We start from the raw sequence: 26,855 nt of genomic DNA, 5'->3' as shown, positions 1-26,855 counted from the left end.
AGTTCACGCACTCCGGGAGAAGGCAGGCTCTCCCAGCGGCTGCTCTCAGGCTGAGCCCGCGGACCCAAAGGCGCTGCCGGTTCTATGTCTCCTTCAGGCCCGTCACCCTGCAAAGCCCACTCACCCCCTCCCTCCCCACCCCCGCCCAGAGCCAGCGCCTGCCTCACCCTCGCACAGGTCGCAGCTCCTTTGCAGGGGAGGCCGGAGTAATTGCAAGAAGCATATTCTAACTCGCCAATACTTTTTGGTCACTTACTTTAAAGTTTCAAATTAACATGAAAGGAACACATACTTTAATGGTCGTTAAAACTTCCCCATCTGCTTGGTAGTGCCATTTTGTCTTTTAGCCCCAAGAGGCCGCCAGGAGCCATGGCAGAATCCATACTTTGAGTCAAGGGCCCTTTTGAGAGAGGAACCCTAGAAGAGCTCACTTACCGAGTCCAAGTAATAGGCCTGCAAGCATTCCACAGTGGCTCCCTCCGCGCTTCTGTGCCAGGCCCCTTCTCATCCTACGCAGGTCCCCGCTGTCCAACCCACTGAAGCTGTTTCTTGTTTCCTATCCCTTCTGTGCCCTGGCCTCCTCACTGCTCTGGGTTCCGCCCAGAAACCACAGTGGGCAGGTCTGATCAACCCCGGAACAGGATCCAAAAGTCCAGTAGGGACATTGCTGATATTTCATCACAAACACCACTAACGTCCTGATCTCTGTTGCTTCTCACCTGCTTCCTCCAGCCCCGCCTTGAGGAAAACCGCTGGCTTTAAACTGTAGAGCGGCCTGTCCATGTAGAGGCTCCGTGGTGAAGGCCAACCCCCACCCCCACCCCGCAGCAGCACAATGAATGGAAGGCTCAGTGGGGAGTGGAGAGGTGGCTTATAATCCAAAGCGACTTCAGAGATCAACTTCAACCTAATCTGCCACTTGGCAGGCGTAGATGAGGAAGCAACACAGCCGAGCACCGTACAACTGGTTCCCGGCAGCGGGAAGCTAGAAAGCCTGCCACGAGTTCCAGCGTGGATTACGTGCCTCATCACCCAGCAGGGACCACGTGAGGGTGAGCACGACTGGCTGAAAACGACACGATCGGAACAAGAAGGCCCCTCCCTCCCTCACCTCGTGGTTGCCTGGACGCTTGGCGCCCCGTGGCTCCCGCGGATGGCTCCATAAATGCGTCTTCCTCATGCTTGTTGGGGCCACCTGTGTGGACAGTCACACGGAGGAGAGCATCAGACAACAGGCCGGGCTGCTGAGGACCACGCAGCTAGCCTTTCCGGTGAGCTGGTCAAGGCCCTGCTGGGTGCCGTGGCACCGGCGTTCGGAGACCGGCGAGGACAGGGGCAGCCCTGTCCCGCGAGCTGCGGCGGCCTGCTGGGATGGCCACACGTACGTCTGAACTGGCAGGTGATGACTGCGTGGCCGTCTGGGGGCGGAGGTCCGGCCACATTCAGGAAGCACTGAGGATGCAGCTTCAGAGTCCCGGCTCCGGCTCCGGGGCAGCCACTTGTGGGAACGAGTATTCCCGGTGCCGGCAGGTTGTTGAGTCCACACGGACCCCGAGGCCGAAGGACATCACGTCAGGTGTTAACACGTGTGCCAAGGTGGTGAGGGTAGAGTAAGAGTTGGGATTTGAACCTGGAGGTATCCAAAGGTTAGTCCCCCTTTTAAATCCTCACCCGAGGAAATTTTCCCATTGATTTTGAGAGAGTGGGAGAGAGACAAACATTGATGAGAGAAACATACTGATTGGTTGCCTCCTGCACATGCCCCGACCAGGGCCTGGGCTGGGGAGGAGCCTGCAACCAAGGTATACGCCCTTGACTGGAATCGAACCCGGGACCCGCAGGCCGACGCTCTATCCACTGAGCCAAACCAGCGGGGGCTCAGTACCATTTTTAAAAAATCCTCACCAGATGTTTTATTGATTTGAGAGAGAGGAGGAAACATCGAGGTGATAAACATGTTTCCTCCGGTGTGTGTCCTGGCCGGGACGTGGACCACGGCCTTTTTGGTGGACAGGACGAGGCTCTCCCTGCCTCAGCCAGCCACCGGGCAAGGCCAGCCCTCTGTGCCACCACAGCGCTTCCCGGACCGCAGCTGCGCCCTTCTCCACGCGGGCAGCACAGGGGCGTGGTCACCGGGGCCTACAGCGGGGCTTCTAGACTGCGATTGGCACAGGAGCAGGCCTTTTTAGCAAGCACGGCGAGCGGGGCAGGTTGGAACTGAGGCGCCCCAACTATTTTCTTCCCACGTTTCAGACCCGCTAGCAAATGTCCCTTCTGCTTCAAGACTACTTGTTCTGCCAGCTGCGGAGGCTCAGTGGTTGAGCATCAACCAATGAACCAGGTCTCGGTTTAATTTCTGGTCAGGGGCACAGGCCTGGGTTGCGGGCTCGATCCTGTGTGGGGCGTGCAGGAGGCAGCCGATCGATGATTCTCATCATTGATGTTCCTCTCTCTCCCTTCCTCTAAAACCAATAAAAAAATATTTTTTAAAAATCTCTAAAAAAATTCTTTTTACAGATTTTGCCTTTACCGGTCCCAATGCACAGTATCCATCAGCTGGTTTCCGGTTCATCTCGGTCACACGACGCTCCCGTTCACCTGGCTTTTTTAAAAGTCAAGTTTTCTGGAACCCTAAGATCACTTCTGCTTCCTAATCTGCACTTCCCAGTTCAGCTCTCGATCGGGTCCATTCCCATTGATCTCTGGTTCTTGGAGCACCCGTGTGGACGGCAGGACAGCTCTGGTTTCATCTCGACTGCCCACGGTCAGACCAGTGGGTGGAAGGAGGCGCTGCCCATCAGACTTCTCAATCCCGGGGCCACTTCCCTTCCTGAACTTGACATCAGGACACCTGTACAGGGAGGACATTCACTCTGGGAGTCAATCTCAGGAGTCCTGGGAAAGGATGACCTGGACTTTAACCGGACTGTTAGGTGGCTAGCGGCCTCCTGGGTGCACCACAGGCAACTGCACGCCCTGCATGCGAGTCCAACGAACTGGGCTTCACTACCATCCGCAGCCTCTGCATCAGCCCACGCCCATGCCCGACACCTCAACAAATCTATTCAATGCAGAATCCATAAAACAGCTCACACCCCATTTATTATTTAAAAATACTTTGTTACAAAAGGAAAAAAATACAATGCAGTATAAAAGATTGACAGCGTCATCAAGTTTATTACACAATTTTCAACCTATCAGAAAGACAAACAAGTCACCGACAACAGGGGACGGGCCGTGGCCTTCCGGAGGACGGGTTGCTTTCCTCTTGCTATCAGGAAACAAAACTAGAAATGGCGTCACTGAATAAAAACAAAACAAACGGGGAGAAGCTCCCGGCGTCCTCTCCTCCCTGCCACCTGCTGGGGAGCCGCTCTCGAGGGTACGCCCAGTACCCAGCACTCGCCGGCGGGCAGGGTGCCACGTTCTGAGGTGGAGGTGGAGGTGGGGCTGGGACTTGGGACAGGAAAAAAGGGGCTACAAACCTGTCGCCTGTCCCAAGGGCATGTGCCTCTCCAGCCCCGGGGGCCGCCCTGGGGGACGGGAGGGCCAGGTCAGAAGCGTGCAGGGAAGAGAGGGTTCAGTCCAACTCAGTCTCTCCCTGAGCCACAAGGGTCTCCAATGACCCTAACCTCACACGCCACGTCTCACGTCACGTCTCTTCTCGTGTTAGATGCCACGTGCCCTCTAGATGCGCAAACAGCGCCCCTCGCCCCCTGGGCACGGCAGGGCCCTGCTGCCTCCTCCCTCAGCAACAAGAACATCACAATGTAGATGTGACGGCAAAGCAATTCCCATGCCCATCCCATGCCCATCCCATGCCCGTGTGGAAAATGGCCCCGAGCGGTGGTCCTTAGAACACGGAGCTCATTCAAGTCCGGCTCCACTTGTCCCTGCTCATCAGAGGCAGGAAGTACCTCCAGGCAGAGCCCGGGGAGACAGGAAGTCCATGGTCAAAAGGCGGAGACACCCCACCTGTGACTTTCCCTGGCTGCTAGTGTCAGGTTACCCCACGAGGAGTGAAACTGGTACCGGGGATGCGAGCCCCTGCTTACATCAAACCCGCACAAAAAGGCAGGCCCACGGGGCAGGCCGTGCGTGGCCCGCCGTGCCTCCCCATCCGGGCACTGCACCAGGGCTTCGCTGCTGGGCCCGCCGTCCCCACCGCCAACGGCAATGCCTCCTCTAAAACAAGGAAGCAGCCCCGGGGGAGGCCTCCCGTGCGACACGGCGGAGCCCCGGAAACAGAACACCTGGTGGAGCTGGTTATTGCAGAGGCAGCCGCGCCGGAAGCAGGGTGGGAACTGGCTCCGCGGGCTCAGCCACAGCCTCCCGGGCCTGCTCTGCACAGGGGGGCCGGTCCCCTGAGGAGGCTGGGCAGCAGGAGCGGGGGGCTGCCCGGCTGGGAGGCCAGGGAAACAAACCGTCAGTACGTGGGAAGGAAAAGCAAGAGCAAGAGCAGCTTTCCATACATTTCTGTTCTCATGGTCCCTCCTCCAAGGGCTGGAAGGAAAGGAGTTGAACGAAGTGGTGTTGGCAAGGGGTCTGGACCCTCGTGGCCCCATCAAACCTAGTGCTGAGGGCAGGACCCTGGGCATATCCTGGCACCCCCGTCGCTCTCCTAGATCCCCTCGAAGGGTTCCTTTTCTTTGAGAAGGAAGGCTTCCCATCAACCTCACTACTGAGCTGCTCCTGGAGAAGCAGAAACTCCCGTTTCCTTGAACAAAGCACCATTCTCTATGGAGCCCGGGGCCGGACCTGTTTCTCCTGTCTGCCTCCCCTCCCAACAGTCTTTAGGTCCTTCCCCGGCAAACAGGAGGTGTGGGGCTGGGAGGGCCGGCAGTCTTCGATCCGGGAGGGCAGAGGGCATTCCCTGGGGTTCTGGAGGGGAGGGGCTTGGAGGGAAGGGAAGGGGTGGAGCGGCCTCCGTCCTTTAGTCCTGATCGAGGTGAGGAGATGCAAGTCCATTAAAAAACATTTGCTTCCGACCGACTCCTGCAACAAGAACATCCGAAGAGAACACACATCAGAGTTACTTTCCGATTAGTGGGGGCTTAAGTGACTTACCAGGGCGTTTCCCAAAGTTCCAACATATGCAGCAGCGGGTGCAGACAGAGAATGCAAGCCTGGGAAGCGAAAGAAAGAAGGGATGTCTGCGGCGTCTGGCACTGTGGATGGTGCGGGACTGGTTGGAGGAGAAGCTACGGGGCAGAGAAAAAAGTAGTGACATCTTACTTTAGGGTGCGGGGGACAAAGACAATGAAATGAAGTCTCAAGAAGACTTGAGCTGGAAAAATATGGAAATTACATTTCAAGCAAAGTTGTTACAAGGGAACATGGTGAATTTAAATTGTTTCAGGAAATCTAGTCTGAGCAAGTCACAGCTTACCTTAAGGGGAGGGGGGAATCTGGAATTGGGAGGGACATCGTGAGAACACACGTGTGCTTAACCAAAGCCTCTTCGCCTCCAAACACCTACGAGGCCCTGGCAGGGAGCATGTACTTAAACAGGAAACTCAAGCTCAAACTTTTTCTTCTCTTAAAGAAGCCCTGGTTCAAACAGCATTCTATGAGTGTGTGCGCACGCATACACCCACTGCCAGAGGTGCTGTAAATTGTACTAAAACTCAAGAAATGTTTAAGACTTTTCCCAGATGACAGCTGCGGGGGAGAGGCCAAGAGCACAGGAGCACCCGGTGCAGGGACCCGGCCAGGCCGGACACCGAGCGCAGAAGTTAAAGAAACAACGAGCAGTCGCCATCCAGGAAACTGGAGCGCAGTGACGAGCGTCTGCCGCACGTAAGACACTGCTTAGCCAGCGGCCACATCTCCACCTGCCTGCAGCTCCCTTGTCCACTCAGCCCTTGTTCTCACGGCACAAAGCTCATCTGCAGAGAGCTTGGTGAACCTGACCATCAATATAATAAAAGGCTAATATGCAAACTGACTGAACAGCGGGACCCGTCGCTATGACACGCAATGACCACCAGGGAGCAGACGCTCAACGCAGGGGGAGCGCCGCTCAGCCAGAAGCCGGGCTCATGGCTGGCAAGTGCAGCGGTGGCGGGAGCCACTCTTGCCTCTGCGGCAGTGCTAAGGATGTCCACCTGCCGGCTTAGGCCCGTGGGAAGTGGGCCTAAGCCATCAGCTGGACATCCCCCGAGGGCTCCCGGACTGCGAGAGGGTGCAGGCCAAGGCTGAGGGACGACGCCCCCCACCAAGTGCATGAATTCCATGCACCGGGCCTCTAGTATATAAAATAGAAACAATAACCAAACAAAAGAGGGGGGATTAAAATCAGGCTTAGGATTTCACTAGTACACAAACGCCCACCCTTTATGTATGCACTTCTGTATGCTGAAGGAGCTACACAGAACACAGACACCCACAAGCTGTGCGATCCTTCTACTCTGAGGCCGCAGTGTCAGCCTCAGAGTCAGGTGTGGCCTCTCCTCTGGCTTCTCTAAACACCCATGCAGGCAGCTCTGTCCCCTTCTCTGTGGGGAAAACTGAAGCCCTCAATGCTTTCTCAGTGTCACACCATTTGGGCTTCTGAATGTTTGCATTGGATTAAAATTGAACAGAAAGCTCAGTTTTCACTGGACCAGGAGGACAGCAATGAAGTGAGAGTGACTATACATCAAACAGGAGAAGGTTCTAAAATAATGAGGTGAGAGCCAAGAACTACAACAGGTAAAAACCACTGACGGAAGAGTATCCTCAAATCCCAAAGCACACACACACACGCCCTGAAAGCAATGTGCTCTGGGAACTGTCCCTACAAAACGAGACGCAGAGGACAACGAGTGCATCCGCTGAGGTAAACCACAGCAGCCAGTTCCTAAGAGCCCGGCTACATGTTGGTGCTAACGTTTGAAGCAGACAGCAGCCAGAGTCCCGCAGCGGAGCGTCAGACCTCAGGCCCCAGGGCGGTGCCTGTCCTGAGGGAGAAGGGTTGCTGACTATTGCCGATGCTCGATGTAACACATTTTTTGCTCTCAGAGAACACCTGTTTGCACAATATAAATACTATTATTTTCTTAAAAATAAAAATAATAATAGCTACCATTATTAATTAGGCACTTTTTTTTAAATTGACTTCAGAGAGGGGAATGGAGAGGGAGAGAGGAATAGAAACTTCAATGATGAGAGAGAATCATTTATTGGCTGTCTCCTGCATGCCCCCTACTGGGGATCTGAACCCACAATCTGAAAATGTACCCCAACCAGGAATCGAACCCTAACCTCCTGGTTCATGGGTCAATGATCAACCACTGAGCCATCCTGGCCGAGCACTATTATTTCCTAACTAAAATATACGGACATAGAGTTTGCAAAGTTCTTGAGATAAATAAGGCCCATGCACCATCTCCCCAACAAGAAATCTCCTAAGTCACAACTTGGTAACTGCAGATGGAGCTGAGCCATTGGGATAAGAATGTGAGACACTGACACTGTGAGGGTGTCTGATTCAGTTCTCTTGGATTAAATTACTGTTTGGATGGAGTAACCAACATAAGAGAAATTGGGGGATTGGAAACCCGCCTCAGAGTTCACTTTCCTCATCTTGTCAAACAGGCCTGCACCAGCCAAACGACTGTTTTCTGGGACCCAGTGGGTCACAGGATTTTCCAGTTATTCCAATTGAATCATCCGCGTACTGGGGGGAAACAGTCCAATTTTACAGGTGGAAGAAATGAAGCAAAATGACAGTCTCAGGTTCAGCCCTGGCCGGTTCGGCTCAGTAGATAGAGCATCAGCCTGCAGACTGAAGGGTCCCAGGTTTGATTCTGGACAAGGGCACATGCCCGGGTTGCAGGCTCGATCCTCAGTGTGGGGCGTGCAGGAGGCAGCTGATCAAGGATTCTCTCTCATCACTGATGTTTCTCTCTCTCTCCCTCTCCCTTCTGCTCTGAATCAGTAAAAATACATTTTAAAACATTAGCCTGCTATACGTGGTCATGTGATTAACTCCCCTGAGGCCGTGGCAGGGCCAGACCGAGTGACTCCGCAGGCCTTGTGTGGTCTACAGCGGACGGTCCCCCTTGCCTTTAGACCACGCATGTCCAACCCGCAGCCCATCTCAAGATGGACACGGAGCTGCAGCCCTGGGTCCAACCAAGCCTCACGCAATTTTTCAATGACCCGAGTCCAGGTGGCTCCCCCACCCCAACTCTCCTGCTTTTGTTTTGCTTTAAAAAAAGAAAAAGTATTTGCTGTCAATACGTCTTTCCCTAAACGAATATATCCTTCCATTGAAGTATCCTCCACAGTCTCCAAAGCTATGAAACTTTCTTCCAGGTCAGCTTTCTTCTCTTTGAAAAAAGTATCTTGATTTTCAAAATCTTTTTACTAGGCATTGATTTTTAAAATCATTAATGTTGCACCTTGTAAACAATAAGTATTCTATATTGGTCAACTTTCCCAATTATGCATAGCAATGCTGGTAACATGGCTGTCACTCATTGAGAGCTTACTATGTAACAGGTATGGGGATTACCTCACTGAATACTCAGCAATCCAATGAGACAACTGTTTTTCTTACCTTCATTCACAAAGTGAGAAACTGTGGGACAGAAAGCAGTGCGGCTGGAGGAGTGGATTCACACTCGGCAAGGCCCGCACACACTGCTCTTAGCCATTAGGCCTGCTGTGGCAGATACCAGGCAAGGCGCCAAGAAACAAACAAAAAGTCTCTTAATCTCAGGCCCGTCTCAGAGTGAGACTCCTAACAAGCGGGAAATCCGCCCTCCTGAATTTTCACTTACTACATCAAAAGTCCGCCCATTTCCTGTATTTGCTCTAAAAAAGAGAGCCCTGGCTGGGTATTAGAGCATCATCCCCACAGGCCACAATTGTGGGTTAGAGCCCTGGTCAGGGCACAAAGGAGAAGCAATCAGTGAATGCCTAAGTAAGTGGAACAACCAACGATGTTTCTCTCTCCCCCTTCCTCTCTCAAATCAGTGAATACAAAAATAAAACAGAGAAATCTTCAGTTAGTGATTTACTCTCATAAAGCCCGCCCACCCGCGGGAACGGGGCTGCGTCCCACCTCTCAGTGGTGCCGGTCCCGTTCTCTGTCCCGGTGTCTCTCGTGCTCTCGGTTCCTTTCTGGGAAATAATCGTCATGCCGATCTTCATTGTGAAGCAGGTCCCGGTGCCTCCTGCTGCTCTCCCGGGACCGGCTAGGTGACCTCTCCCGGGACCGATGTCGTTTCCTATCAGAAAGATCCGTGAGCCTCGCGCAGAGGGCCTACCACAGTCCTCCCCAAGTGCTGTGCTCTGCGTCTTCCAGCCTTTATCTACCCTGTCTTCCACCGCCCTCTCCTGGACCCCCTGGCTGATGGCGTTGGTCCTTGGAGGATGAGTCTTTTTTTGGAAAATAACAACAGTTAAATCTGTTGAGATCTTACTAATGTATCAGGCACAGTGCTAAGAGCTGTACATGCACTCTCTCACCTGATCTTTACAAACCTGTAAGATTCGTACTAATGCCCCCCCTCTTTTTTATGAGAAAAATGAGACTTGGAAAGTTGAGTAATTCCATTCTCAGGGTCACACAGGTAGTTAGGAGCATAACTGGGATTCAAATCCAAGCAGGGGCAGCTCCGAAGCCCGTGTTCTTGGCTATACCAGTCTCTTTTCCCCGAAATAAACCCACTGCCTCACCTAACACGCTAACACTGATTACTGTAAATGTGAGGTTAATTCCTTCCCCTGGAGATAAGAGGGCGCGGTCTGCTCTTTCGGCCAGGGCCTTGCCAGATCCCCTGGGCTCCTTCCCGCCCCTGCCAGCCCTGGAAGAGTGCTGTGCAGGGCTGGCCGGCCACGGAAGCAGCCTTCCGCTCACCTGGACGAGCTCCCGCTGGCACCCACACTGTAGGACTTGGCTTCGATGCCGTGAAGACAGTCCTTGAGAGAGGAGATGAGGACACGGCAGCGCTCATCGTTGGCGACCCGGGACTGTTTGATGACAGCAATGGCTGTGAGCAGCGTCTCAATCGCGTCGCTGTAATCCCCTGACGGGATGGATGGGAAAGGCCAGGGTGAGCAGAGGCAGTAAACCAACTGGGCCAAAGAGAACTCAGGAGGACACAAGCCAAGAGGAACGAGCTGTCCCACAGAACCACAGTGAGAGAAGCGGCAGAGGTGGCAGGTATAAAACTACATGGTGCCCATATTCCATGGTCTGCAATCGCAGATGTTCTCAGACACTGTTAGTGGACGGGCAAACTGGCGCACCACTGTCTGGGGGCTGTTTGACAACATCCATTGACATAAACAATGTACATACCTTTGACCCAGGAATTCTAAACATTTCCTACTTCTATTCACACTGTGTACTAGTGTAAGCTTAATCATGTTTGTTTCAGTGTTGTTTGCTCTGTTAAAGAATTAGAAACTTGAAGTTCCTTCAACAGGGTCTAGCCACATAATTATACATCATTGGTTCCACAGACTACTACGTGGTTGTTAAAAAGCATGAGGCCAACTTGTATGTAAACAAAGGAAGCAATGTAAAGCGCTTAGCACAGTGCCAGGCACACAGTAAGGGCTTAGTAAATACTATTATTTCACATGATGTAACAGATGTGCAGAATATATTAACTTGAAGTTACAAGACAACATTTCATTTTTGTAAAAACAATAAAATTACATATATGTTGTTATATGCACAAAAAAACATCTGGAGGATAGACATAAAACTATAAGGGGTAGACTTGTAGGGGGCCTGTGCAGAGGACTTCATTAACACTGCATATTTTTTACTAAATTGTCTTAAATTTATAATTAGATGTGTGTAAGTATACATACATGTAATGTATATCTAAAACATGTATATAGCACATACACATGCATACATACACACATGCATATTTAACATTTTTCTTTGTTTATTTAATTATGCTACCATTAAGAATTAGTCCCTTCATTCCCCAAATCTGAGCAATGCCTGGCAGGGACAGTGGTCACAGGGTGGGTACTTGCACAAAGCCTTTTTTTATAAAATGAGACTTTATTTTAGTTATTTATCCTATATAATAAGAGTAATATGCAAATTGACCATCACTCAAGATGGCTGACCCCATCTGGTCAAAGATGGCTGCCACAAGATCGCCAGCAGGGGAGATTAGTTGGGAGGGACCAGGCCTGCAGAGGAGGGAAGTTGGGGTGACCGGGCCTGCAGGGAAGGGCAGTTGGGGGGGACCCAGGCCTGCAGGGGAGAGCAGCTGGGGGGGACCAGGCCTGCAGGGGAGGGCAGTTGGGGGCAATCAGGCTGGCAGGGGAGGGCAGTTAGGCATCAATCAGGCTGGCAGGCAGAAGTAGTTAGGGGCAATCAGGAAGGCAGGCAGGCGAACAGTTGGGAGCCAGCAGTCCTGGATTGTGAGAGGGATCCCAGATTGGAGAGGGTGCAGACTGGGCTGAGAGACACCGCCCCCCCCCCCCCCACCTCATGCATGAATTTCGTGCACCGGGCCTCTAGTTTTTAAATACTTTTTAAAATTGATTTCAGAGAGGAAGGGAGAGGGAGAGAGAGAGAGAGAGAGAAACATCAATGATGAGAGAGAATCATTGATCGGCTGCCTCCTGCACGCCTCCTACTGGGGATCAAGCCTGCAACCTGGGCATGTGCCCTTGACTGGAATCGAACCTGGGACCTTTCAGTCTGCAGGCTGATGCTCCATCCACTGAGCCAAAGCAGCGAGGGCCACAAAGCTTTTCTGAGCTACGATAGGAGCAGTAAGGACAGAAGATAATGCAAGGAAAGCAGGAGACCAGACAAGGTCCAGGGATAACGAGGACTGGCAGCTCCTCCGAACAGGGCAGTAAGAACAAAATAAAAGCTGGAGGAGTCCAGGACACCAGGAGGTCAGCTCCACCAGGGAAGGGCATTTCTGCCCATTTTACAGGCTTTCAGTAAGTACATGTGGTTTGAATGACTGGAATGAGAACAACAGAAATAGAGGGAGACAGAGCTTTGGTTTTTGATCATCTTGGTATGAAGGAACTGGTGGGGAACAATGACTTTCATTATTGTCCTCTGTATATCTGACTTGTCCCACTGAGCAGATTACTTTTAATTTAAAAAGGTTTATTCAGATGCCAATGAAGATTGTCTGGAGGGAAAAATAAAAAGATAATATGTACACTTCCTATCTTTAACCTACTCTGTGGATTTAAATTTTGCAGCCAAAGTGGAGAAATTATGGGAAATAGATGATAGAACTTAGGGTTAACTTGGAGACTGGATAGTCTACATTTACATTCACGTGGCAAACTCACAGGAAGTGACTATGGGTAATGTCATAAAGTGAAACTTAGACCAGAACCTTGAAACTTCCCGTATCATCTTCTTTTAGAAACCAGATTCTCATGAGTCACGGCTTCTGGTTATGCCCACTCAATACTGACATGGTTCCTGGGTCGGCACTCAACCACTCAGCCATCGGGCTGGGCTAGCTGGGCCACTCCTAAGAACCTAACAGTGCTCCACCTGGATCTGGCTGAATTCCTTGCCGATGGAAATGACAAGGCCTGGCAATGTGTGAGACGGAAGGCAGGGAGAAGGCCGCAAAGGGCAGCGTTCCTACCTGCACTGGCTCCAGCGACTGCTTTGGAAATGGCGCTGCTGGAAATTGCTCTGTTTCGCTTCATGATCTCTTCAAATTCTGCTTCACTCACTGCAGAGGGCGGAGGGCCCGAATCCCGGCTGCACAGAAGTGATACCAGCGTGACTGCCAGACCCCTGCTCACCTTCACTACCCTCTGTGATACCACACTAGGAATGAGGCTCTCCTGTGACTTCTTACACGGTTTCTGCCTGGTCACGTGCTCTGTGTGCTCATGTTCTCCTCAACGACAAGGTTTATGTCATATACTTGGATAATTCTGGCATGACCCAACAACAGTGCTAGACATTCATAGCCTCCCTAACAGCCACCTACGTCCCTCTTTTTTTTTTTTTTTTTAATATATTTTATTGATTTTTTACAGAGAGGAAGGGAGAGGGATAGAGTTAGAAACATCGATGGGAGAGAGACATCGATCAGCTGCCTCCTGCACACCTCCTACTGGGGATGTGCCCAAAAGCAAGGAATCGAACCTGGGACCCTTGAGTCTGCAGGCCGACGCTCTATCCACTGAGCCAAACCAGACAGGGTCTACGTCCCTCTTTTTAATCAAGCCCCTTAAAAAGGGGTACAAAGGACATGGTTTGGGTCAAGAGGTTAAGTAAGATGCAAACAAAACACCAAATAAAAACATTAGCTCATAGATAAGTATTTCCCAGGACTCAACACTATGACTACAGTTTCCCTCAAGGGAAAACACAGAATTCAGTGCTCACTTCCTTCCTTGGAGAGAGAAGATGCTTCCCTGTCTACCCCATTACACCTGGCTCAGCTGTGGAAGGAACAAGGTAGATCTTACCTGCTGTGGTGGTTATAGGGGGCCGAGGCCTTCATGTATGTATCTGGTGGAGGCCCCACTGTAGCATTTGGTGGGGGGAAGAAGGCTGGGTTGAGGTGAAGGGCAGGTGGGATGGCCCCAGGGGGAGGTACAGCCAGATGAGGAGGTAATCGAGGAGGAGGGGGCATGAGATGCTGGTAGTGGATACCAGGAGGAGGAGGAGGGACCCCAAAGCTTGAGGAGAGAGGTGGTGGGGGCGGAATTGGAGGTGGGGGCAGACCCATCAGGGGGAGGGCTGACGGAGGGCGGTTGAAGTAGGGCAGCACACTGGGGGGCTTATCCACACGGGCAGATGAGGGTACAAGGTTCTCAGAGGGCGTGGCCCGTCCATCAGCAGAATCACTCGAATCTCGGGAGTGAGCCCGTGGAGGTATTCCTATGAAGCAAAACGACGATTGTTACTGCCCAGGCTTTAGACACACCCACAGGACCAGTTCATCCTCCAGCAGGTCATCGGACACCTCCTGAGGAAGGACAGGTGGCTGAAAAGAAGGTAGAATCAGCTACTGCCTTTTCTTGGGCGTCAGAGAAAAAGCTGAGGCGACTTAGTTAAGACATAAACCCAGAAGGCAATACCACCTTAAATGCTTATGTCAAAAATATTCTTTATCTAGAACCATCCGTGCTCACGTTATTTATCCTTAGATCTGTTTTGTATTTTTAAGTGCAGAAGGATCCTAATACCCGTGAGAAAATGACAGTGTTGAGCATGTTCATCACTGTCAGCTGGAGTCCATCGGATGTGAAATCCCATGTCCCCTGGTAAGAGTGCAGGGCCCTCTCCTGAGACTGGCGCTGGTCGCCTTCTCTATCCTGCTGCACACTTGGAATTTCCTCCTTGCCCAGGCACTTGAACTAGGGAATTTGGGGAAAGAGAAGGAAGGGCTGGGATGGGTGACACTTCATATACCGAAAGTGGAAACTGGGATGAAAAAGAGACACACAGCCAGAAGACTGGAGACGGGGAGGTAGAGAGACAATGGGAGGTAAGCCAAGAAGAGATCTACCCACAGAAGGAGCAGACGGCACCCAGCTGAGAACAGAGACTCCTAGCAAACGCCTGGAATAAAACATGCCTCAAATGCGGGAACTCCCACTACATTTCAATGACCCCATGTTCTCCCCACAGGGCAGCATGCCAGGAACACATCAGAGCACGCTGTGTGGTGTGAAGCACAGCGGGCTCGGAGCATGTTGGCACGCAGCTGACAGCATGGCCCTGGCACTGTCAAGCCCCTGCTTCCATCTGTTCCCTCACGCTAGCAGCCACGTTAGGCCTGGCCAACGTGGACTCCAGCAGGAGAACGTGATCGCTTGGCCGTGGGAGTCTCCGAGGCAGAAAGACGCCGTCAGCAGACAGTGCAGAAGGAAGAGCGCTCCTTAGACTAGAACCTGTCAGTACACCCCACTCCGGTTCCAGCAGAAGGGGGTTCACCACCCTGCAGCATATCCCAGTGCCTATCAGAGCACCTCCTTTCTGTCTCAAACACACGACACCTTGCTTATTCCCCGAGCTCTGCAAACTGAAGGAAGAACAAGTGTTGGTGAGCGTGAGCTCTGACAGTTAGCTGCCTTCCATCTACTGTCCCTCATCCACAAGGTTGTTTTGTATCTTTGACTACAAATCCCAACGGTAACAACCATTTTTCAGCAAAGGAAGTCCACCAACTGTACTCAGCGAATGGACAGAGGCCGAGTCCACGACAGAGGAAAACCCCGCTCAGGCTCAGTCACCACCACCATTGCAGCAGAGAAAGCCAGCACCAAGGAACCACCAGCCACGTGAGGCAGCAATGTTACCCCTGACGCAGCTGGAAAGCAATGCACCTGAGGGAAGTCTGAAGAAGGTGGTTTTACAGGAAGACTAAAACAGAAGGGACTGGAAAACACACGTTGTCAAGGAGGAAGAGTGTGTGCCTTCTAAACCAGAGCAATGGACGCTCAGACCACATCCATCATGCTCTCCATCTAGTAAAAGGACAGCTGTTCCTACGCAAGAGAGAAGGGGCCAGGGCTCCACCTTCCATCCATCAATCCACGGTCCCCGAGGACCACCCAATCAATGCAAGGCACTATGTGGAGAGGCCTCCGGCGCCACCCCGAGCCTCCCCCTGCAGGAGGAGAGTGAGGCAGCTGGCCGTTTCAGACAGGGCCTTGCAGGTGGCTGCACCGCGTGACGTCAGGCCAATCCAAGGTCCGGTCCTCAGGTTTCCCAGGTTCAGAAACTCAACTTGAACAGGTCACCAGGGGTGACCAAGCCCTGGGAGACTGAGTCACACTCACCGAACTCACCAGAGACCGATTCATAAACCAGAATGCCACTTTATTAATTTACAATGAGAAACAGAGCTGCCCAGCAGACCGAAGACTGCAGCAGCTGGTCAGTGCCCTCCCCTCCCAGGGAGAGCCGCGCCGGGAAACCAATCAGGATCAGAGGGTGCGCGGTGAGCAGTCGGAATGAAGGAGGAAGATGCACTTAAGAGAGGCTAGCGTGGAGCTCAGGTAGTATGATGCCACTTCCTTTTCTAGTAAGAAACACTGCCAAGCAGACTAAAATATCCGCAACTGAAAGGGCGCCCTAGAAAGTGCTGGAGAAACCCTGGTAAACGCACCTTCCCCAGCACATCTTTAGGTCCGTTCCTTACAGAGCACCCTTCCCATCCTGGTTTATGACAAACTAGAGGCCTGGTGTACGGATTCGTGCACTGGTGGGGTCCCTTGGCCCGGCCTGCGAGGATCAGCTCCCCGACATCCCCCGAGGGGTCCCGGACGTGAGAGGGCGGTTCTCGGGGTGCTCTCGGGTGACGCACCCCGGAATCAGGCTCCCTCCTCTCTTCTCCCAATATTATGTCACTTTCTCTGTATCTGTCTTGCTTCTTTCACCTCACTTTACCCTAAGTTTGGCAGGAACTGAAGCCTTGGGGGCATTTAGCTGCAAATGCCATTATTTACTAGCAAACAGGATTTGCTTAGCCTGGAATCTAGTCGGCCTAGGGCAGGGCCCTGCTCACTGTCAGGCTCCGGCCCAGGCCTCTCCCCCAGGCGGAGTCCTGAGGCGGCGGGAACCTCCTTCTTCCCACCTGAGCTGCGCCTTTGCTGCCTTCCCTCCCGGAGGTTGCCCACTGGCACTACGTTCTGCCCAGAAGGAGGGAAGCCACAGCCAGTTTCCCAGCTGAGAGTGGTCGTGGGAAAACTCGCTGCCTCCACTGGAAATCGGTGTTAAGCGGATGGGCCGGTGTGGGCGCCACATGTTGGGGCCGCAGCCAGTAGGTCCTGCACGCCTCACCATTTAGCTAACCGAGTCGAAAAGTTTCTGTAAGGGCCAGACCCACGACCTCTGCAAAGGGCTAGAGGCCTGGTGGGGAGTCAGACCCAAAGTGGGGAGCCAATGGGCTAGAGACCCGGTGCATGGATTCATGCACCAGTGGGGTCCCTCAGCCTGGCCTGCAGGGATGGGGCTGAAACCGGCTCTCCGACATCCCCCAAGGGGTCCTGCATTGCGAGAGGGCGGTTCTCGGGTGACGCACCCCGGAATCGGGCTCCCTCCTCTGGTTCTGGGTGCATCACCCAAGAACTGCAGCTCGGCAGTTCCTGTGTTGAGCATCTGCCCCCTGGTGGTCAGTGCGCATCATAGCTACTGGTCAGACGGTCGGCTGGTTGCTTAGGCTTTTATATATATAGGCTTTTATATATATAGATATATATATAGATTACAGCCATCTTTATATACCTCACTTATATTTTAGGGTGGTTCCTTCTTAAAAATTTATAAAGGTATGTCTTAAAATTAAGCCCATTCACTCACTATACACTGAGTTTTTTTTAGACAGAAACACACAATTTAGAGTTGACAGGAACTTTAAACATCATGTATCGAGTTCAGATGGGGAAATAAGCCCCCAGTCACATGACTTAGTGGCAGAACCAAAGTAAAACCTGACTCCCACACAGGCCTCATTTTGGCCGACCTGACCATTCTGCCACCCACAACCACCCCATCCCTCCCCCAAATTCCTCACACTGTAGGCTGAGCCTACACCACAGAAAACAAACCCACAGCCTCCCCCATTCGTACAGATGGTCTCCACGTACCCCCTCTTGGGACTCGGACGCACTCACGTTTCCGAGCCTGTGCCTCAAACTGTGACAGGTTCTGCCTGGTGGCTGGCCTCACGTCTACTTTCTCTCCATTAAGAACTTTTCCTGGCAGGAGTTCCAACAATTTGTGGACAGAGTTTTCAGAGGCTACCACCACCTCAGCATACCTGAGGAAGAAACATTAAAAATGAGTGAGGGGGATTACGCACTGGGGGCCGGGCTTGCGCAGAAGGCCGTGGGAAGCGGGGAAAGGGCGGGGGGAGGCGAAATAAAAATTTAAAAAAAAAAAAAAAAAATGAGTGAGATCTATAGACAACAGAAGAACAAAGACATTTTCTTCCACTTTTAGTGAAAACTGGCCAAGCAAAAGATACCTTGCTATTACTGAACACACACACACACACACACACACACACACACACACACACTACCAACAACAAAAAGGTGTCAGTCTATAATCTTCCTACTTATTTGAAATTAGAAGTCAGCTTTCTTTGCCCCTCAAGGAATAGATGGTCTACTACATTGCAGCCAGGTCCCCATTCTAAGGCAATTTGCCAAAACCAAGGCAGTGAACTGGGCCAGGGGTGGGAGGGGTTAAAATCCAGGGCCAAGATAGAGTGCAGACCTGTTATCCCAACGGTTACAAACTAGAAGGGGTTTCTCAAACCCAGACCTCACCCTTTGGACTGGCCATTTGCTCGATTCTCTGCAAATTTCAACTCCACCACGTCATAGACTCCGATAGAGCGAATAACCTGGATCAGCTGCTGGTCTGTGGTCCACTGGGCCGGCAAAATGGAAAAGGAAGAAATGTCAGGAGCTACACTGCCCCCCACCCCCAACCCAGAATGTCCCCAACCCTTTCCCCAAACCTAGGATTCTATTCACAGTCATGACCTCCCACAGGAAAACCCAAAGCCCATCAATACTTCAATTAGTGCAGGCTTTTCTTACTGTCCTCCCCCTAGAGAATTCCAAACACCCACCCCCTCCATAATCCCCACCTTTAGAGAGTAAGAGTCAAACCTAGTTTAACTTTGACTGCCAGTTGGGCTGGCTGGTCATCAGCTCAAACGCTGATACTAGCAGCTTTTAATTACAGGTCTGATATGCAGAGCTGACCACGGTCAGGAGCTTCCCCCCAGCATATACATTTCCTAATTTGGAAGAACAATCCCCCCCCACCAGCCCAAAATCATGTCACACAGTAACTTGCAGAGTAACAATCACCACCTACCCCGAGTGTACTAGAGCTATCAAGGTCTTTGATCCCTGTCACCCATCATTATCACAGGACCATCTAATGACCACCAAGAGTTCAAGGTATTCACTCTGAAATCTCATCCCACAGATGACCCTGCTAGACATAAAGCCCCAGGGTCAGGGGTGGTAACAAGATGACAGAAAAAGCAACTACCCACTTAATCATTGCGTTCTTCGGCATCAGAACGTCCTCAGGATAGCTCTCTTTCAGAGATCAATCCAACCTGATCCCAGGAAAAAGAAATCCAACCCCATCAGAGCACAAAGCAGTGCAACATTGGTTTTTGAAAATGCCATCACCTCCCAGCGCTCTCCCCCAGCCCCCCAGAGCCTTTTAGGTTACCCACGCTCACCCAGGAGAAGCTGCCCACATAAACAGCAGCCCGCCTGTTACGCAGGCCACTGTAGGTGTACAGAATTGCAGGGGTCTTGTTATTGGGCTTGGGAGACGGCTCCTGGCGAACGGGAGGAGGTGGCTCAGTGCTGCTGCTTCTGTCATCTGAGGGCTGTGAGGTGGCTGTCAACACGTCATCATACAGATCAATCTGATCTGTATTGTTGAACTCTGGGTCCTAAGAGATGAGGCGTCGGCAAAGGTGGGTTTGCAAACCTTTCATTTTGTCCATTCTATTTCACTCTAGTTTACTTAGAATCCACAAATACTTTGTAAAATGTACAAAGCTTCCTTGTCCTACTCTAGGAAACTTCCTCATTTAAACTATTTCACTTAATTATGCTAATGTATATATTTCTTCTAAGACCCTGTGAGTTGTCTGCAATGTTTCTAGCTCCAGGCACTTGTGAGAATTAAAAGGTAAATGACGATTAAATAAGAATGCAAGAATTGGGGGGAGGGGGGTTGATGACAAATATGTGATACCTCAATCAATAAAGTATTTAAAAAAAAAAAGAGAGAAAAAAAAGAATGCAAGGACACACTGACTATTGATATCAATGAGGTTAGCTTCTAAACACCGCGTCTAAGACACACTAATGAAATTTCAGTATCTTATGCATTTTCAAAATCAAGAGTTACACAAACATTATTCTAAATAGAAATCAGGGGAAAGGCATGTTAAAATGGGAACCAAAACAAAAAATAATGGAAATTACTGGTTTAAATTATTTGATTTACACAAATGATTTAGGGAATCTCTAAAACTCAGAGTACACAATCCCATCTTTCTAATAATCGTCAAAAAAACATTAAAAAATAAAGTAAAAAGCAAGTTAATAACTCTGGGGGAATTTTCCCTCACTAAGTTTCTATTTCTCAAGTGACATGCAGATCCAATATATTACCATGACGCCTACAGAAGAGATATCTTTGAGCAATACCAGAGATGTTTAATGATACAATGACAAGTTCTCTAAAATATAAGGCTCAGAAAAGAGATGTATCCATACCATGAGCTACGTCACAGTGAGCATTACAATGTAAGTGTCTATTCTGGACGACAGCAGTCGCCAACCGGTGGTGCGAGGACCACTGGTGATCCGAGGGCCGCCAGGCTGGCGAGCGCTGCTGTAGATGCTTTTTGCCTGTGTGCCCCGCCCCCATGTCTATGCTGAAACCCCACTCCCCAGTGGGATGGTATTCGGAGGGGGCCTTTGGCAGGTGATTAGGATGAAACGAGGGCGTTAGGGGGAAGCCCTCATGGATGAGATTAGGGCCCTCATAAGAGTCAAGTGAGAGACTGTTTGCTCTGCTCTCCGAGGGGTGAGAATGTAAGACACCGGCAGTCCACAGCCCGAAGCGGGGCCTCGCCAGAACCCAAACCTGATTCTGGCCTTCCAGCCTCCAGAACAGTGAGAGATAAATTTCTGTTGTTCATAGCACCCCGTTTCCATTATTTTGGTATGGAAGCCCAAGCTGACCAACACTATACACCAAAACCCCTAAAACCACAAGAACGACTATCAAAGTATCTTAATTTCAGAGTTTGCAATGTCATTATCTCAGATCTTTTTTTAAAGGATCAGAGAAGTATTTTTCCAGCTAACACTCTAACATTCAAACAATGCTAAAGAGTCAGCTGCCAAAATGACAGAGACAGAAGTTCAAAGTGTTTTCGGAAGCCACAGCCCATTCATGCCATTGCTGCCTTTTAAAAAAGGGAATAAAGGAAACACCTACATTAGGTAACTTGCCTAGTTCCGTGAAGCGTCATTTCCTGTCTAAAGGACTCAGGACAGGAAGCTCCACTGTCTCCCTTCAATACAACACAGGAACTGCTGATTCTCAAATGAGACCAGAGAGGTGAGACTCACCACAAAAATCATTGTTTAAGAAGTATGTTTTCATTGATTTAGATCGAGAGGAAGGGAGAGGTAAAGATGAAAGAAACGTCAATGAGAAATCACCGATTGGCTGCCTCCTGCATGCTCCCCACTAGGGATCGAGCCCACAACCCAGGCACTGACCAGGAACCCAACCGGCGGCCTGCTGACACGCAGCCTGAGCCGCCTGGCCGTGCCGATTCAGAGGCCTGCACACCAGCTCGCCCTTTTGGACAGCGTCTTTTACTGCCTCGGCTTACCTCACGTACAATGGGAACATGCACTCCAACGTCAGTGTTCTGCTAAGCAAGGGGGAAGGCTGCTTCTTCCCGAGGCATGTAAATGATTTCAAAGGTCACAAATACTCTGAGACAGCCGTCGCCAACCTTTCGGACCTCACGGACCACCGGTTGGCGACCGCTGGTTAAGAAACCCCGCAGGGGAGGAGTTTAAACCTTGTAAAAATGTCAGAAAGAGAATGGCAAGAGAAACGTTTTAGGGGCGGCTTAAAAGCAAGAGAAGGAATCAGTCAGACAAGCACTGGAAGACTGTGCTAGGCAAACCAGTAAGTAAGGATCTTGCATTAAAATGGGTGGAGCTAACACTGCCGAGTGCAGGTGGATGACAGACTGAGTAAGGCAGACAAAGCCAGGGCTAAGGTGACAAGTACTCTGTGTGTAAATATTTTATAGACCCCGTGTTTCGAACTATCCCAACTCCATATAAATCACTTCTTTGTTCATGTCCCGGCTGTGGCAATTTACCCGGGGGTTAAAGACAGAGAAAGCACTTGGTCCTCTCCCATGCCTAATCCTTGGAGAGCACTACTTCTCACTAGGTTGCTTTCTTTTTTTTAATCGAGAATTTTGACATGGAATTTAAAACACACCATCTTGGATAGTCAGTGGAATCAAGTTGGAATTCCTTCCATGTAAGGAAGGAATGTGTGTCTAAAAGCGGAAGGACAAAAATTACCACTGGTAATTGGGTAACAAACCCACATTCAGACCTGGGCAGCTCAGAGGGCAAACGTATGGCCAGGGCGTCCCCATATGGTAAGCCTCGGCAAACCAGCTACCCGCTCAGGGTCCCTCAGAGAACCAGGCTCGTCCGGAGGCCCTGCTGCCCGGGTCACCTCACCACGGCACGAAACACAAAGGCTTCAGCAAGTGCGAAGCGGTCACGAGATGCACACGGTTCTCCGGGCCACAGCGCCTCCGCCCAGAGAGGGTGGCGGGCTGTTCCCGGCACAGGAAGGCCTCCTGCGGGTGGTGTTGGGGTAAAATTTTACTGAAGAAACAAGGTATCAATTTGGATTTGGATTTAAATCTGCTAGTGACATCAATTCATTCTACTTCTGGTTGGTAAAACAAAGAACAGATAATGACCTGAAGCTTTTTCTGGTTACCAAATAAGTGAATGATTTATGCAGTGATGCATTAGGTTCAGGCAAAACCTAACTCTACAAATTAACAATAACATTTTTACTTAAAAAAAAAAAAAGAGATAAACAAGGCAGCCTGGCCAGTGTGCCTCAGTGGTTGAGCTATGAACCAGGAGGTCACGGTTTGATTCCCGGTCCGGGCACAGGCCCAGGTTGTGGGCTCAGTCTCCAGTGTGGGGCGTGCAGGAGGCAGCCAATCAATGATTCTCATCAGTGATGTTTCTCTCTCTCTCTCTCTCTCCCTTCCTCTATGAAATCAATTAAAATATATATTTTTTAAAAAACACCAAAAAATTTTTACTTAAAAAGGCAGCATTTAATACTGAATGACTATCTCACAAAGAACTTTGTGTTTGACAGCACAGAACTGTGATTGTCTCATGAAGCTTCTTGGTTAACAAGAGAACTAGCAGAATTTTAAATTTAACAATTCCTCATCTGCATGCTGACCTCCAGCCCCCTTTCCTTGATATCTGAGGGAAGTAATAAAGCCCAGGATTTATTTTTCTCAAAGCGATCTACCTGATAGCATTGCTTCTTTTACTTGTAACCAAAGCTAAAAAATTCCGGTTTTATAATCACCATCTCCACAGTCCTCACCTCACAGCCTCCGTCCTGTCACTCTCCATTACCCTCAACCACCAGAGACACCACTTCTGAGCGCATGGACGCTTCTTCCCCTTTGACCTCACTAGTCCCCACACAGGCCTCGCACACAGAAGGAGCTCAGTAAACACCTGCTGACGGGGGTGAGGAAGGGAACCGGGCCTGCCTGTCTTGCACAGGAACGGAGACAAAACACTCAGGAGAGGCCGCTCCCCGGCCCCTGCTCCCCGGCCCTGCCCCTGCCCGGGGAGGAGCTGTGGGTCCCAAGCCTCCCAGTGAACAGGAGGAAAGCGCTCTGTAAGAGGCTTTTGGCAGCACACGGGAGAGATCAGGGAGTCAGCGCCGTAGGGTTCCATCGAGCAGACGCATTCCTTTTCCCTGGGGAACAAAGTCCATGTGATGGAGTTTTTGAGCCTGGGTCAGTTTGGGGTGAATCAAGAACATTCTTAAAACACTCTAAAGCACTATCTGTCCCAACTGCCTTCACTCTAAGCCTGCTTCTAACCATTCCAGCCAGACAGAGCTTTTCATTATTTCTTTAGCAGCCTCCAAATACCACTAAAACCATTCCTGCCAAAAATTAACTCCCTGATGGGGGTATAAGCACTCCTCCCCCAACCCTCCACAAGACATTAAGAATCTACACTTTCTCCGACTTGCTGAGCATCAAATATTGTCTGTTTGGTATAAATGTCTACTAGATCCCACACACCATCTTTGGCTTCTCTTAGACTCATAAAAAATCCCTTTTCGTAAGAGGTCAGAGGACACAAATTGTTGAGGCCAAGGACTTCTCCTCTGACAAAGCAGTGACCTGTGGACAAGGCCGGTGTCTCGTCTCTGACCTACAACTTACACTGTGCAGGAAATAATGAGCTCTCGCCTTCTTAGGCCAACTGTGGCTAGGCCTGCGGTCAGCGACCCTTCCTGCCCCTTCCCCAAGCAGCGCTGCTCCCCGCCCACAGAGGGAGCCAGCTCCACGCAGGGAGTCGTCTCCTTTTCTTCCGATCATGTGTTTAAAAACAACCGTACCCTGTTAAAAGGTAGTAAAAGTCTGCCTCAAAGTAGCATGGGAAGCTCAGGAAAGCAATGGTTTGTAACCTACTTATTATATTAAACCTTTCTATCTATAGTATTTGACTTGTTTGAAATTAACAAATTTTTTTTCATGTATTTAAGTCAATCAACACCCACATGTAGACACATCCAGTTTACCTGAGGAGACACCAGAAAACGACTATTAAAAAAAAAAAAAAGTATAACTGGTGCCCGGCTGGCGTGGCTCAGTGGTTGAGCATCGACCTATGAACCAGGCGGTCATGGTATGATTCGGTCAAGGCACATTCCCCGGGTTGTAGGCTTGATCTCCAATGGGGGTGTGCAGGAGGCAGCCAGTCAATGATTCTCTCTCTTCATTGATGTTTCTCTCTCTCTCCCTTTCTGAAATAAAATTATATTAAAAAAAAAAAAGTGTAACTGGTGCCTGGCTTGTGTGGCTCAGTTGGTTGAGCATCACCCCATGTACCAAAAGGTCAGTGGTTCAATTCCCGGTGAGGGCACATCTGGGTTGCGGCTCAATCGCACGCGTGTGCATGTATGCATGTGTGTGTGTGTGTGTGTGTGCGTGGCGCACACATGCGTGTGTTGCAGGAGGCAGCTGATTGATGTTTCTCTCTCTCCCTCTCTCCCTTTTTCTCTAAAATCAATAAAAAAACATTTAAAAAAACGTATAACTGGTGAAGCTGTATAATGGGTACAAGGTCATTACATTCTTGTGTTTTTAAATCTGTTAAAAAGGCATAATACTTTACAAAGTTTTTTAAATGTAAATTTATGCCAAGTGGAAAAAAAACGAGCATGTATTTCACCCTCTTCTGTGGCCTCATATCCAAGCCAGAGTCCAAGCAGCATGCTTTCCTTCTCTAGTTTGTTCTTTTACCCTCTCCCAACCCTAATGTGCACCCACTGAGCGATGCCAATGGGAAGAACCAGCTTTCTCAAGTAGAATGGCGCTGAAAACAACCCAGGCAACATATGAAGTTTTAGACAGAGACTTTGCAACATTCTTGAGATGTGACCTCAAGAGCTCGGAATCAAATTTTAAATTTTAAATATGAGATGCTTGTTTCAAGGAAGATCACTGTATAATGTTCTTTGAGGTAACATAAAAGCACCAACAAATCCAACTTAGGTATGTAAGTGGGTCTATACTTGCTTTTTAACTGTCTGTCCCAAGCCTTTGCCTCTCCCCTAATCTCCCAAACAATTACATTCATCAGTAAAAGGGACTCCACCAAAATGCCTTAAGACTGAAGTCAAGCTAGTTAGAGGAGATTAAAGCAATCAGAATGGAGCTGAAATTAAATGTTAGAGTATCTTTACATTGTGCCTTTGCACTGCCTTATGGGAGAGAGGAGGGACTAACAACTATTTCCCCGCTGCAGTCTGAGACAACCAGAAAGGAACAGATGTCAGCGTTGTCCTGTGAATGCTAAGGACAGGATTCTGGTTTGTAAGTGTGGTCAGCCTTGGAGACAGACATCCAACTCTGGCTCCTGGGGCAGCACATTCCACAGGTTGACGCACCATTCCGTTAAACCTGACTTTTATTTGCTCTTAAATCAAAGCCTTTCTAATTAAGCCTGAGGATTAAATTGACACACAGAATGGTCAGAAGACTTGGAAGTCTGTGCTAGAGGGACCCGAAAGAGGCAGCGAAACCCCCAAGGGCTGGCATAACTTGGAGCCACTGCAAGTATGCTGGAGGTGGTTCCCGGCTGACCCAGGAGTCCCCAGCTGTGCACGACCCCTCACCTGATTGAACTCCTCGTCGGCGTATATATCAATCAAGTCCACTCCTTCGGACATGGCTCCGGAAGGCAGATCGCGAGCCCGGAAAACGGACAAAGTAAGAAAGATGCCACTGCGATATCCAGAAAGAGGCAACAGTTAGACGGCGTGTGGGTCCCGGGTTGGACGGAGGGCCATGGTGGCCAACCTCCCGTCTCCAGAGACGCAGCCTCCGGGCACCCGAGCTCGGCCCCACCCGCCGCGCCCCGCCCCGCCCCCGGCCTCGCGCCGCCCCTCGCTCCCCCGGGCCGCCCAGGCTCGCGGGGCTCGCTGCCCATCACCCCCGGGCCCGACCCGAGCCGAGCCGCGCCGCAGCTGGCCATGGCGCCGCGGGCACGTCCAGGCCTCCGCTCCGAGGGGCCCGCGGGCGGCGCGGCGAAGAACGCCCGAGGCACAGCCCGCAGCCCCCGCCCGGCGCACCTGCCTAGGCCCCGGCGGCCCGGGTCCGAGTCCCCGCGGGTCTCGGAGCTCCCGCCGCCCCCGCTCCCCACCCAGGCCCAGTCCTCGCCCCCCGCTAGGCCCGCCCCGCTGCCTCCCGCAGCCCCGGCCCAGCGCCCGCCGCCCCCTCCCACAAAGGCCCGCGCCGCCCTCCCTCCGCCGACTCCCGCGGCCCCCAGCTCAACCGACCCCCTCCCCGCCTCGGCGCCGGCCCCGAGCCCTCTTCCGGCCCCGCCGGCCCCCGGCCGCGCGCCCCCGTTACCGGGAATATGGCGGCGGAGGCGGCGAGTCCGGACTAGGCCCGAAGCGCGCGAACCGCTCTCGGCCCCCCAGATCCCGCCTCCCCCCTCCCCTCCGCCAGGGGCGTCAGACGCACGGCCACTTCCGTCACACGCAGGGAAGT

General features: G+C 51.1%; 1 protein-coding gene across 3 annotated transcripts; it reads right to left on the bottom strand.

Moving 5' to 3' along the window:
* Window positions 1-3,152: 3,152 nt before the first annotated feature.
* Window positions 3,153-26,777, bottom strand: CPSF7 (cleavage and polyadenylation specific factor 7). 3 transcript variants are annotated; one of them, XM_028137508.2, is made up of 10 exons: window positions 26,715-26,777; window positions 25,979-26,087; window positions 19,188-19,406; window positions 18,250-18,353; window positions 17,563-17,735; window positions 13,432-13,846; window positions 12,594-12,712; window positions 9,851-10,019; window positions 9,053-9,218; window positions 3,153-4,995 (listed from the first exon to the last, which is right to left on the bottom strand). In XM_028137508.2, the coding sequence occupies exons 2-9, from the start codon at window positions 26,030-26,032 to the stop codon at window positions 9,056-9,058; spliced, it is 1,416 nt and encodes a 471-aa protein (XP_027993309.1). In that variant the 5' UTR covers window positions 26,033-26,087; window positions 26,715-26,777; the 3' UTR covers window positions 3,153-4,995; window positions 9,053-9,055. The 3 variants fall into 3 exon arrangements, with proteins under 3 accessions (XP_027993309.1, XP_054581777.1, XP_054581776.1); XM_054725802.1 differs by lacking the exon at window positions 26,715-26,777 and adding an exon at window positions 26,642-26,704; XM_054725801.1 differs by lacking the exon at window positions 26,715-26,777 and having other exon boundaries at window positions 17,590-17,735; window positions 25,979-26,082.
* Window positions 26,778-26,855: the final 78 nt, after the last annotated feature.

Source organism: Eptesicus fuscus, chromosome 13 (genome assembly GCF_027574615.1).
Source record: "Eptesicus fuscus isolate TK198812 chromosome 13, DD_ASM_mEF_20220401, whole genome shotgun sequence".
Lineage (NCBI taxonomy): Eukaryota > Metazoa > Chordata > Mammalia > Chiroptera > Vespertilionidae > Eptesicus > Eptesicus fuscus.
The sequence above is the reverse complement of the archived record's forward strand: the minus strand, read 5'-3'. Positions and strand labels throughout refer to the sequence as shown.